Genomic DNA, 13,076 nt, shown 5'->3' on the forward strand with positions numbered 1-13,076 from the left:
GGTGAGCTCTGTGCTGCCTCTTGACTGTGCCCACTGCTGTTAGAAACGGGTGAAGGATCATGTTAAGATGGACAGAGTTCAAATCTCTGCCATGTGAAGCTCTCAGTCTCCACAGACAATACTAATTAATGAAAATTAATTTTAAAAATATCATTGCAGTAGTTGATACAGTGTCAAGGCAAGTGAGTGCTTTTTTAAACTGCATTATCCCTCATTCATCCTGCTGAGGTCTTTATTAGTTTTTTGCTACTTGTTCTTGGGTGTTTTACTGATCATGGTGTAATGTTCCCAGTATTGGATACTTGTAAAGCCTGGAATTTGGCACAGCAGTGCTGAGGAACAGCTTGTAGATACACCAATGCCCAGTAAGGGTAATTTCAAACAAAGAATTGACACTTTATGGTGGATAGTTCTGTTTTCATTCACTGAAATATGGAGCTGGAAAAAGTCTGGACCAGCTGAGGTACTTCAGCTTTAAAAAAACAGCTGGACTCTGAACATATATGTCTTCTAATAAGTTGCAGAGATTTCCTGTTTCAACGCCTAAACTGTTTCTCTTCCACAGAAAATGAGAAAAAAATATATAGAAGTGTTTTGGATCTGGTACCTTCCTATCACACTAGACAAAAATTTATTGCATCCTAAAAAAGCTCTAGAAGTAAAATATTGCACACAGAGGGACCTTCATCCTCTTTCTGTGAATTGCTGAGACAGTCCTATCTTCTTGCCTGTCCTTGAAACAAAGTCTGCACCTCTTTTTCTGATTCAGACTTCATTAAGGGGCTCTTTAGTCTTGAAGCAAATAGACAATATTCTCCTTTGTAACAATAGTTATTTCCAAGTAATGTAATTCAAGGAGTATTTCCCAACTCACAGATAAATTAATTTTAGTGATGCTTGACAGCAGTTCCATTTTTCCAGTAAGAACAGTCTTACTGTAAATTGAGACTAGAGAATTGCATTATTCATTTGAAAGATGTTTCTAGAATGTCTTTAGGCTCTTCTGGGTAGGGACAGTCTCGTATAGAAATAAAATGGCCTTGCTTTACTGTAGATTTATTAGTACCACTATTTTCTGCAGCTTCTCTCCTTTCAGAATTCTTTGTTTTCATAGCCTTCTGTGTTTGGGAAGTTGTACTTGTTTTGTGGGATCACAATGTGCTATTGATAAAGTCAACTCAGAGAAGATAATCCTTGGAGAAGGATTAAGTGTTGTTTGCCCATTTATTACAATGAGTAAACTGAGTCAGAGAGTCTCTAATTTTCCTAAAGCCACATAGCAACTTAGTGTTGCAATTAAGTCTGGCTCAGCAGCAGATACTGATGGGTTTTCCTGCTGCCTGAGGCCCAAGAAGCCGATAATTCAGCCATGTTCAGTACAGGAATGAGAGCTGAGTCTGTCATGCAAAATTTCATGTGCCAGTGTGAGAGACTTGCTCTCATTTTAACATTTATCTTTATTAAATTTTTACAAGAATATTCAAATTAATCTATGGAATTACAGTAGAACTGATGGGACTGTTTTACATGGTGTTCAACTGTGACAAAAACTTTCAGAAAAAAACAAATGCTTTGCTTCTTGCCATGCTTGGCTGCAAAGGGATTAATATTTTAGTGATACAGGGATGAAGAATTCATATGAAACAGAAGTAACTGATGTCTGAGACAGGGACAGCTACACTCCAATAAGGTGGTAAAGAGCCAGGATTCACAAGACAGATGGACAAAAGAGGGGCAGTGTTGGAGAAAGGTGGGAGCAGAGCAGTGTTGGTGCTGCATGGCTCTCATCCACACAGCGCCGCGGGGCCACATGGCGCCGAAATAAAACCTGCAGGAGCTTCCCTCGGCGCCTTCCCAGTTCTTCCCTGAGACATTTGGGGACTCAGGATTTCAAATGGAGAAGGACAGGCTGTTTGGCAAAGGCAGCATGGACGAAGCAGAAAGCCTTTGTGCCAGGGCTTGGGTGAGGTCCTCACGTGCTGCCTGCGCCGCTGTGCTGGGCATGAACTCACAGCCCGGCAGGGGGGTGGCCAGGTCTTTCTGTTGTTCTTTGGAAACGCTTCTCTTTTGATTCAGCTATGGAAAAAGGCTGTCCCCCTTCCCTTGTGTTGGCAGGAATTTTTAAAATGCGAAGCTGCTTCTCCTCGCTCTGGGGAATGCTGGAGACAGAGCCTCAGGAAATACAGCGCTGTTAACAAAGCTCCTCTGTGGTGTTGGATGAAAGTATAATATAACATGTAAAGTGTAATATGTACAGTGCTGAATCCGTGGGCCGAGGCCAACAGTGTGAGGTTCAATAAGGTGAAGTGCTGACTCCTGCACTTGGGTCACAACAACCTCCTGCAGCGCTACAGGCTGGGAAAAGAGTGGCTGGAAAGATACCTGGGGGGAAAAGACCTGGGGGTGCTGGTCAGCAGTAGCTGAACATGAGCCAGGGAGTGCCCAGGTGGGCAAGAAGGCCAATGGCACCTGGCCTGTATCAGGAGTTAGTGTGGCCAGCAGGACCAGGGCAGTGATGACTGTCCCTCTTCACCGGGCACTGCTGAGGCCCCACAAATCCTGGGGTCAGTTCTGGGCCCCTCTCTATAGGGAGGGCACTGAGGTGCTGGAGCATGTCCTGAGAAGGGCAGCATTGCTGGGGAGGGTCTGGAGAGTCAGGGATATGAGGAGCAGCTGAGGGAGCTGGGGGGGCTCAGCCTGGAGAAAAGGAGGCTCAGGGGGGACCTTCTCACTCCCTGACAGGAGTGGGAGGTCAGGCTCTGCTCCCAGGGAACAAGGGACAGGACAAGGGGAAATGGCCTCAAGTTGTGCCAGGGGAGGTTCAGGTTTGGCATCAGGAAGAATTTCTTCACTGAAAGGGTGGTCAGGCACTGGAAGGGGCTGCCCAGGGAGGTGGTGGAGTGCCCATCCCTAGAGGTGTCCAAGGAATGAGTGGACGTGGCACTCAGTGCTCTGGGCTGGCTGGCAAGGCAGTGATCAGTCAAAGGTTGGGCTCGATAATCTCAGAGCTCTTTTCCAGCCTAAATGATTCTGACTATAATGTTCAATACTACTAATACACAAATATTGCAACTCTACACATTGATGTCACAGCCTGGGATCTGCCTACTTTGTTTAGCAACTTAGAAATCATTGCTACTCCTCTTAAGTACAAGGTAAAGAATGATTATAAACCAAGACAAAAAAACCCAACAGTCTGGGTTGAACTAATATATTTCCCAAGATATTTTTCTCACCTTGACTGCAGTCATCTACCAGCTTTCCAGCAGATGAGCTGGCAGAGGGCTGCTGCTAACAGGATCTTTGGTAGGAAGAGTAGAGCCATCTCTTTAACTTCTTGTGATTGCAGAGATCTCTTAAGTATTGAGACTTTCAGGTGGCTTTACTCCACCCTACTCTGTGAATAACTGAAAAGCAAGACCAAAATTTTCTATGTGTTTGCCCATTTTACAAAGAGCATGTTCTAATCAGCAGAATACAATGATCAGAGACATATGTCTGTGCCTTGAAGGGCCAATAAAAGTAACAGAGGAGGTTGCTCAAGCTGGTGAGGCTCAGCTGGAGCTGATGTATGTTTTAAGGCAACCTTTAAGAAGGGAACTGATTCAATGATGATATCTCAAACAGGATTCAGTGTGTTCTGTGCAGAAATTCAAACTCAGCTCCCATGACATAAAGGAACTTTCCCCTGTGGGTTCTGACAACTCTCAGTAATGAGCACAGTGTGTTGTTGCAGTGTTTAACTGAGCACTTGGTAAATGCAGCTGATGAGTGCTGGCTCCACATGGGCTTGTGCTGTGTGTGGCCTCCTGCTTACCTTTGGTTGTGATTCTTTCTTTTCATTGTAACTAACATTGAAGTGTGTTAGAGTAATGGTGAAACCAGCTGTTTCCTTAAAACAGCCTAATGAAAGAGTTCATTGAAATCTTGAAACCGAAATGATGCCAAGATACCCACCAGTCCCCTTGGTCAGAACACTTGCCCTGCCCAAATTCTCCCTGAAGTGATGAATATATCTGATCATCAATAAAGAACATTAGGTGATGTGATGGGTCTGAAGACCACAGACCTCCTGTAAGTGGTGCCACGAGCAGAGTGAGGGAGCAAGAGACATTGATTCAGATGGCATGACTCCTACTAACCTTGTTTCTTTTGAATTTTCCCAAATAGGGTCGAGACTGCAGTGTGCCCATTAATTCTTGCATTCAAAACCCATGTCAGAATGGAGGGACCTGCCACCTCACCGAGGCAAATAAAGATGGATTCAGGTAGTAGCACAAATTTCATTTAAAATGAGATGATAAAATTAAATGTGTTTCTACTTTGCATTACTGAGCTATAATGGCTACTTCGTAGCAACTGCTGCATGTGACACTTATATTTGTATTACAGAATAATTAATCTGGTTTCATTGGTGTGACATATCATTTCCTGTGAAACCTCCTTATTTCTTTATAATGGAATATACACTTAAGAGCTGTTTTGAGCAGTCTCCCTGATCTGCATTGTCTTATCTGTATCCTAATTTTCCTTGGGGCATTTCAATCCCACATCTAGCTGTTTTTGTATTTGTAAAGTGAGCATCTGTTGCTTGACAACCTGATGCAAAATGTTTTCATAACTGAAGAATCTTGTAGACAAACAGGCTTTAAAGAAACAATTAAAAAGCATGGGGAGATTGCCACATCTTGAGTGTTGTGCCTGCAGGAGAACAACCTCTGCAACTGAATATTGCAGATTTTAGTTTGCCTGGTTAAGACAGTTGTAACATAGGTGGGGATACTCCAAGAGAAGTGCAGAAATTTTCATGAGGTAGCTGGGAGATCTGTGCTGCTACAGGCACTATTTCACAACTGAAAACATACAAGTTTGAGTCTTTGGTCGCTGGTTGTCATGAAAGTTGGTAGAGAATTTCTTTTTAAAGAAGAGCTGCTGAAATTTTCATAGATTTGGTCCTCAGCATTTATGGTGTTTCTTGCAAAACAAGAAGCAGAAAATGGAATGCCCCAAAGCTCCCCTGTCTCTGTGTGTGGTTGTGCTGCTTGACAGACTCCAGAGATTTTGGTGAAACCACTGCTCTGATCTGATGTACCTCCTCTTGGTTCAATTTTAGCAGGTCCAGCAGTTTTTGGAGTAAAAGTTCAGGTTTAGTTTCTGCTTGAGAGAAATAAAGGTCTGGTGGTCTTCAGTTCCAATTCCTTTTCTAGTCACCCTCACGTAATAATGTTTAGATAGCTTTTATCAGCTTTTGCCAAAGCAAAATTGTACCATATTAGCATATCTGGGTTTTGTCACTCAGTACTCATTTTTCAAAAATACAGCTGATACTAAAAATGCAATAGTAAAACATTTTAAAATATCCATAATACGAGAATGAAAGGCTCCAGTTTATATTTTGGATTGGGTTTTTCTTTAGCATTTTTATTTTGTCCCCTGGTAGAAAATAAAGAGGTTTGAATGACCTGAAATAAAAGCCACTTCTGAATTTTTCTCATGAAGAATTATACAATTGCAGAGGCTTTGCCTCAGTTCCAAATGAGCATTGTTTTTGAGATCCTTTATAAAACTGCAGGGGTGGTTTTGTTGCTTAACAGCGTTCAAGGCTTTTTAGGGAAGGTTTCTGCTTTTATAGTTATTTATATAGTTTCAGTTGGTCTAATAAAAGACACATAAAACCATATCTCATCAAAATCTTGCTGCATAAAATTCAATGTTCAGTATAGCTCTATTTTTCTCCTTGTTTTTAATTCAATCAGTCTATAGCCACTGTGGGTCTGGAGCACTGTGGAGCTTTGGCTGTGGATAAATGTGGTGCGGGGATGGAACAGTCGGGTGACAGGGAAGAAAAAGAAACATTTTGAGATTGGATTTGGTTGGTTGGGTTGGGGTTTTTTGGTGGGAAATCTCTCCAGTGGATGGCAGCAGTCAGAGTTACATGCACATAAATTGTGTTCATCAAGATGGGAAAGCATTGCCTTAGATTATAGGCTGTGAGGAAGCGGATGTCAAAAACATTTTCATGAGAGGCCTCCTTGGATTTTTTTTGTTGTGTGGCCTGTAAAAGAAATTATATCTTCTGTATATTCTCTTCCCTAGGGAAATATATTCATACACAAGCCCTGCTGCCAAACTTGTCAAATCTTTACTCTTGTAAAAAGGAAACTTAAGCCAAAGCCTTCTCCCTATGAAATGCCAAGCAGTTTAACTCTCGAGTTCCTGTAGCCTTAGACAAAAAAGCCACCATTTTAAATAATGCTGAGGTGGTGATGTTCCCCCAAAGACAGGAAACTCTTAGTTTTGGCTGAGATTCCAGCCCGACTCGCCCCGCTGTGCCTGGTCCCCACAAGGGCTCACAGCAGCAGGGGATTGAGGTGCTCAGGTTTGCTGGAACAGCAGAACCTGGAGGGACAGCAAAGGGCAAAGGTTCAGCTGGAGTTATTCCATCTTCTTTTACCCTTGTACTTGTTCAATCCTGAGTAATTTCAAATTCTCTTTCTTCGAGTAGGTGTGAACCCTGCGCTGAGGGACAGATAAGTGACACCGTGTGGCTCAGAGCACTGGAGACATCAAGCTCTTCCTCCCTTTGAATTGTTCTAATCTAATCTACGTCTTCCCTGACAAAAAAGTTGCCAAAAAAGAGTCACTTATTGAGACTGATAAAAAAGATGGTCAGTCAGACATGCCCCTGTGGTTTAGCATTCCTGGGAGTGAGGCTTTGGCAGGAGGCAGAGCTGTCAGCTCTGCTTCACTTTTAGCCACAGGCAGCAGCTGATCTCCGATAACCTGCGGTGCTGGGAAACAACTGCTCTGGGTTATTTTAACTTTTCTCCACATAAAACCTCCCTCCGTTTCCCAGATCAGGGTTGGTTTTTTTTTTTTAGCTTTTTCCACAAACTCTAAGTTCCCTCATAAATGTAAAATCCTGGAACTGATTAACTGCCTAGTGTTAATTCTGCCTAGTTCAAGGAAAAACATTGCACTTCCAGACTCGCAGGCTACTCCTTTGGGATACAGACATAAAAAGCTTCTTTACCAAGAAATTGTAATAGTCCTGAAAGAATTTACTATCTCTGTTTAAAAGCTGATTTTTTTTTTTGAAACTTGATACACTGTATGTATATATATTAATATAAACAGATGGTAAATGATTTCATTAGAGTTTATTTAAAAAAATCAAATATAGCAAACTTACAAAATTGCCAGCTTAAAAAAAACTTACAGAATACTTCAGCTGCAAAAGTTTACCCCAAAAATGTTGTCACTGTCATTAAGTTTTGTGTTCCCTTGCACCTTCATGAGGATAGTGGGATTTTATTTTGGGGTTTTTTTGGGGGAGGGGAAAACACACCAGTCCCTAAACAGGAGGAATGGGGAATCTGAACCTTTACGTGATCACAGCATCTTAGAAAACAGTTCTTTCCTGCATGGCTCCATTGTTTCCAAGGTCCACATGAAATGCTGTCTCACAGGGATTCACTGTTGAGTCACTACGAAGTTTTCATCATTGTCCCTGGAATTCATTTTCTCTCTCGGTCAGCTGGAACCCAAGTTTGATGACCTTCCAGTCACTCAGCAGACTTCATTTTTCTTCTAAGCTTTTTCTGGGAGAATACATACAAGCAGTCCCAAACTGCAACTCTTTCAACATGTGGTTCAGTCCGAGTCCCAAGTGGTGTGTTTTATCTTTTAATTTCAGGCCTCGTATCTGGCACATTTGAGTGCAAATCAAAATAAAGAATCACACGTAAGCAGTAATGTAAAGACTCCCTATAATACACAAGGACCAGTAGCCAAATGCCATCAATTATTCTGACATTTCCCTGAGTATGGAATGTGTCCTAATATTGAGCAATTGTATATTAACAATCCCATATGAATTGTTACTAATGGTAACTCCACTGAGTTGAACCATTACTGTGATAGTATTTAATAATGTCATTTTTAATTGCATACATCCAAGCTGTCCCAATCCTTTTGTGGAAGGAGAATGGTGTTATATTCATACAAAAATCACCAGCACAAAGCCACTCTTGTTGCTTTTCTTTAAATGGAGAGAAAAATTTCTGCTCCCAAACGGAGACCTTGTCTTCCAATTTGCAGCCTGGAGCATATTTTTATGGTTGAGTTATAAACCCCTGAAAATGGGGTTTTGTAATCAAAAAGGGAGACATGATGAATGTCTCACTGTATTTAATTAGATGGTTTTAACCCCCTCCCTGACATTTGCCACAAAAGATGGTATGCCAGCTCTTCTTTCTTATCTGCCTCCTGTGATCCTCTGGACCATTGCAGGGTCAGCAAGAGGACATGTTTTATTAGCAATAATGAGCTTGAGACAGGAAAAGAAAATATTCCTTATTGATTTATTGTGTCCTAACTTGGATTTATTTGAGCAGTTTGGTTTTGGTTATTCATGGTGAAGGTTTTCTAACTCTCACGACCTGTGGATGGTCCCTGCAGAGCTGAATGAAGGTGACTGTGCCTGGTATCCCTGCTCTCTACCTGTCTGGGAAGCCTTACTGTTGTGGTGGCTCAAGACACATTCCCTTCCCACTTTTTTTCCCTCTTTGTTGTTCCCTTCTGAGGTGGCACATCATGAAGAATCTAACCTAATCCTCAGGGTCCAGCCTAGGACTGCTGAGGGTGGATGGAAAACTCTGTGCCATCCCTCCCATGGGAGCCCCTGTGCTCTGCTCCGTCGGTGGCAGGCAGGAGGAAGGGAAGGCAGTGTCACACTCAGAGCAGCCAGCCCAAAAGCCATGCAGCTTTCTTCACAGATTCTGAAGATCTGTCTCTCCAGGGCATTCCCCATCCCAACCCCGTGACACCTCCATAAAGCAGGTTAACCACCTCATGTCCACTTTGTCCATCTGAGCTGAAAAAGGTCCCCTGCAGTTGTGCCTGCATTAGGAATTCTCCTGGTTTCTAAAAGCAGTGGATGGCCATTAGTGTGACTGCTGTGGTGCTTTCTGGTTTTCATCCTCGTCCATCAGCAGTGCTTTACATTTGTTCAGTTCCTTTTCTGCCATCAGGGCTTGCATGGGAGAGGAAATGAACAGTTGAGTGAATGTGTAGTTTGGACTGGGACTCAAAACAACCCTTTCTGTGACTAGTGAGTGAACAGCAATGCTGGCACTTCAAAACTGACACTTCAAATACCATTCCTGGCTTCTTATAAGCCACTGAAATGACCAGAGCACTTAAAACATGTTTTTAGACTCTCTTTTTGGAAGCTCTGGCCTCAACCTCTTCATCACTTACAGACAGTTTAAAATATAAAGCTTCTGTTTGTAACCATAGCTTCTAGATCTAGAGAGGAAAGGAAATGGAGATTGAAAAAAATGTCAGGTCATTCTTCAACCATTTAGTTTGTTACACTCCTTCTAGGGACCATACATCAATTATTCTTCACTGGTGTCCACATCCTCACAGAACCATTACCAGCTCTGCCATGGTCTGTGTTTTAGTTGAATTATCTGGGCATCATCAGCCCTTCTGCAAACAGATGTTGGAGGAGCTGCAGAAGTACTGAAACCTGACTGCACTTGTAAAAGCAATCATTCCCAAGCATTTCTTGTTTGGACAAGTGACAGAGTGGTAATGAGAAGAAAATGCTTCTGTCTGTAAACTCAATTCAAGTTGGTCTTTGAAGAGAGTGAACTACCTAAAAGCTGCCAAGCTGCCCTGAGATTGTGCAGTCCTCAGTAGGAAAGTGTCCACATTCCCACAAAACCATTAACAGAGAAGCCAAGGATTTGAATATTGTGATGAGTGTTTACTCCCCTGCCCTGGAGTTGCTTACTTCAGTTCAGAGCAAGAGTTATCAGTTAAGAAGGCAAAGGGAGCACAGAAGAGCCTGGCTCCTGCTGATGCTTTTTATGTCTCATGTAAATGATTTCACGACCCCATGAACCATCAGACTGCATCCTTCACCAAACACATAGGGTTAAAGTGCCCTGAACCTCACAGCAGCAGAGAATTTGGCTCCAACAACTCACTTCTATATGTTTTCATTTCAGTTTTATGCCTCAAATCTCCTGCTCCTTCAGATCCATGCTAACATTTATTAATTTTTTTTTTCTTTCTCCAAAGCTGCTCTTGTCTCCTTGGGTATGAGGGGGAGAGGTGTGAAATAAACCCAGATGACTGTGAGGATAATGACTGCGAGAATAACTCTACGTGTGTGGATGGGATCAACAACTATGTTTGTCTCTGCCCTCCTAATTACACAGGTAAGAAAGGGCCACAACAAGAGAGCAAGAATCCATGAGAAGTGCCTGATGGGAAGGGTCCAAATGCGTGTTTATTTTGTGTACGAGCCTATAATTAACCGAAAATCTAGTCCCATTTTAAGGCAACCTGGATTTCTTCCTGGAGAAATGTTAGTTCTATTAATATTGCAATATGTGTGCTCACAAATATGGCTGCTTTTCTGTGTCAAAATACTGATGCCTCATTTGTAAAATACATTAAAAAATAGTGTTTAAGGTGTTAGATAAATCTGTACCTCAGCATACGAACTCTCTAAATGTATTTCAGAAATATTCCCACTTCTTAGCTGAGTCTGATATACACCTGTTCTGGAAAATCTTGGCTTTTAGGGCATGGCCTTCCCCTGAGGTCTCAGAGGTCTGCATTTATTTAAAAAAAAAAAGAGCCTGACAATGTGCTGCTTAAATTCATTATGTCCATTCCACCAGTGGAGAAGCAAAGGCTGTGTGAGAAGCTGTGGGCTCAGGTGTGGACTTCAGTGTGCACCCCTGGCAGGTGACAGAGTCCTCTGCCGAGCCCATGGCCACAGAGGTTGGTGACTGAGTTAGAAATGGGTTTAGTTTTTCCAGCGTCCATCCTGCATTTCAGATAAATTCCTTCCGAAACCCTTCTGTGAGAGCAGAAACCCTCTTAACTGGGATCTAAAAATGCTTTTTCTCATGTTGTTCTGGAACAGACTAATTCACATGGTGTTAGCCCAGCCTTCCTGGCTCAGCGTGGAGGGGTGAGGAAACACCTGCAGTAGTTCCTACTTCCAGCCTTTGAAATGGGTTTATTACCTTCAGAGCATGGAGAAGGAATGAAGGGCTTCTTGTACACTGGAATATATTACATGTCAGGGGATTTAATGAGGATCAAGCTTGAGTGGCTGAGTAAAGCAGGAGGAAAGCTTCTAGAATTTCCAAACTCTTAAAATAGTTTTTGTGGCTGATACAAAGGAGGCCCAAGTAAATCTTCAGCTGAGAAAAGCCTTATGACTTGAATGCACGTTTATTGGAGCTCTAAAATTATATTTCTGCCAAAAACTAAAAAACTTAAGCTTAGCAAAGAGTTTTGCTTGTAGTATGTTGAGCCCACTGTGCTTGTTTGTGCACTATTTTTGTCAGCTACTCTTGGGTGGTTTCAAAGAGGACTCAATACAAAGAGGCAGAGTCTTTACATTTACAAGGGGAAATGTATTTGCCCAGCCAAGAAAACACATCTCTAGTAAGGAACTGAATCCAGTATACATGCAAATGTGCTTTCCTTTCTGCAGGATTATTGCAGAATTTTATTTTTTCTTCAGATAAAAAAAAGGTAGGAAAGAAGTAGATTGTGATGTTTTCTCAGATGACCATCTGGATAAGGGCCAGAGAACTCGTGTGATACTTCAGAATCAGTTTTGAAATATTTTTGATCATCTTCCAGTGGTTTTTTTGGGTTGGGTTTTTTTTTTTCCACCTGAATTTTGTCTGTGCTGTGGCTCTTCATATTAGCGGGAGCTTGTGACATACCAGGCCCATCTTGCCATGTGGGATCACACACAACTGTTTATGCCACACAATAAGCATTTGCACACATAAGCACCTGCTAACAGTGCAGGCAGTAAGTTTGACTAAGACTGAAACAAAATGAACTTTTGAAGAAAAGACAGAAATACTCCTGGAAAATATAATGGGAATCATAAGTGAAAAAGGTTGCAAAAATAGGGGTGTTGCTTAAAACAGAATCCGAAGGGTTCCAATAGTTCGTGTTGCTTAAAATAGGAAGAGTTTAGTGAACTGTGGTACAGGAATTGCCTTCACCTGCTTTCCCTCCATTTTGGAGGGGGATATTTCATCCAACCTGATCAATCAGCTGGAAGGACTGACTGCAGTGCAGCTGCCTGGGCTGAAACACCCCTCAGAGCCACACCTGGCCTTGGAGCACAAAGGGAGGGAGCAGCATGAAATGGCTGGAAGAACTGAAGCCATCAGCCAAACACGAGTACATACGAGCCAAGCAAACCTGAACTGTGGTTTTGAGGGTCCTCTAAGAGTTGAATCCAAATATGAGAGGTTGGAAATCGTGGAGTTGCTCAGTTGACTGAGCAGCAGCTGAGGAGATGCCATGGAAGCACAGAGGCAAGTCATGGAGACAAACTTGGGAAGGGTTTGTGTGCCTGACCTGGAAAGAGAGGGATCTGTTGACCAAAGAGTTTGACTGAAAGTCTGCTGTGACATCCAGGGCATCTCTGTGTATGTTCTCTTTAGATAAAACTTTTTATACTGAAGGAATATCATTATCTATTTAAAAGAAAAAAAAAAAGAGTAGGTGCAGGTGACTTCAGTACTGCACAGGAAGGCTAGGAATAGAAAAGCTTTGTATGGATTTGATCTCTGTTCGAATGAACAAAGAATGGATGGCAGAGAGTACTGTCCAGGGAAGCAGCTTTCCTGTGAAGTAGCCTGGGGACAATGAGCTCTTGATGTGGGACTTTGCCTAAAAGGGCACAGACATCCTTAGGCAGGGTGTATCCAGTAGGACAGAAAATATAGGTAATATCCCTTTGTCTTGTGCCCAAATATTATACTTAGTTCTGTGGTTAACAACGAGTAGGTAGACAGAGCAAGCTTTTTTTTTCTCACCAACACTTGTATGGAGAACAGAAATTTCTTTAAAAGGGTCACTGGCTGGGCTTTGTGGCTGAACAAATCCAGACCATACATTTTTATCAATTTTTATCAATGTAATTATGCAAGAGTTGTTGGTTCTGGGTACAGATGGGATTTCTCAGCAGGTGCTGAAGTTAAACCCCACGTTCATTCAAGAGTGGTGTGTTTTAC

The 13,076-nt window shown here is 42.3% G+C and overlaps 1 protein-coding gene across 2 annotated transcripts in view; it reads left to right on the forward strand.

Moving 5' to 3' along the window:
* The window catches only part of SLIT3 (slit guidance ligand 3), a 474,289-nt gene that overhangs the window by 413,999 nt on the left and 47,214 nt on the right, over positions 1 to 13,076 (forward strand). For both annotated transcript variants that reach the window (XM_064671611.1, XM_064671612.1), the window contains 2 exons: positions 4,171 to 4,268; positions 10,093 to 10,232. In XM_064671611.1, the coding sequence (XP_064527681.1) occupies positions 4,171 to 4,268; positions 10,093 to 10,232 (238 nt within the window). The remainder of the gene's footprint in view (positions 1 to 4,170; positions 4,269 to 10,092; positions 10,233 to 13,076) is intronic.

This window comes from Pseudopipra pipra, chromosome 15 (genome assembly GCF_036250125.1).
Source record: "Pseudopipra pipra isolate bDixPip1 chromosome 15, bDixPip1.hap1, whole genome shotgun sequence".
Taxonomy (NCBI): domain Eukaryota; kingdom Metazoa; phylum Chordata; class Aves; order Passeriformes; family Pipridae; genus Pseudopipra; species Pseudopipra pipra.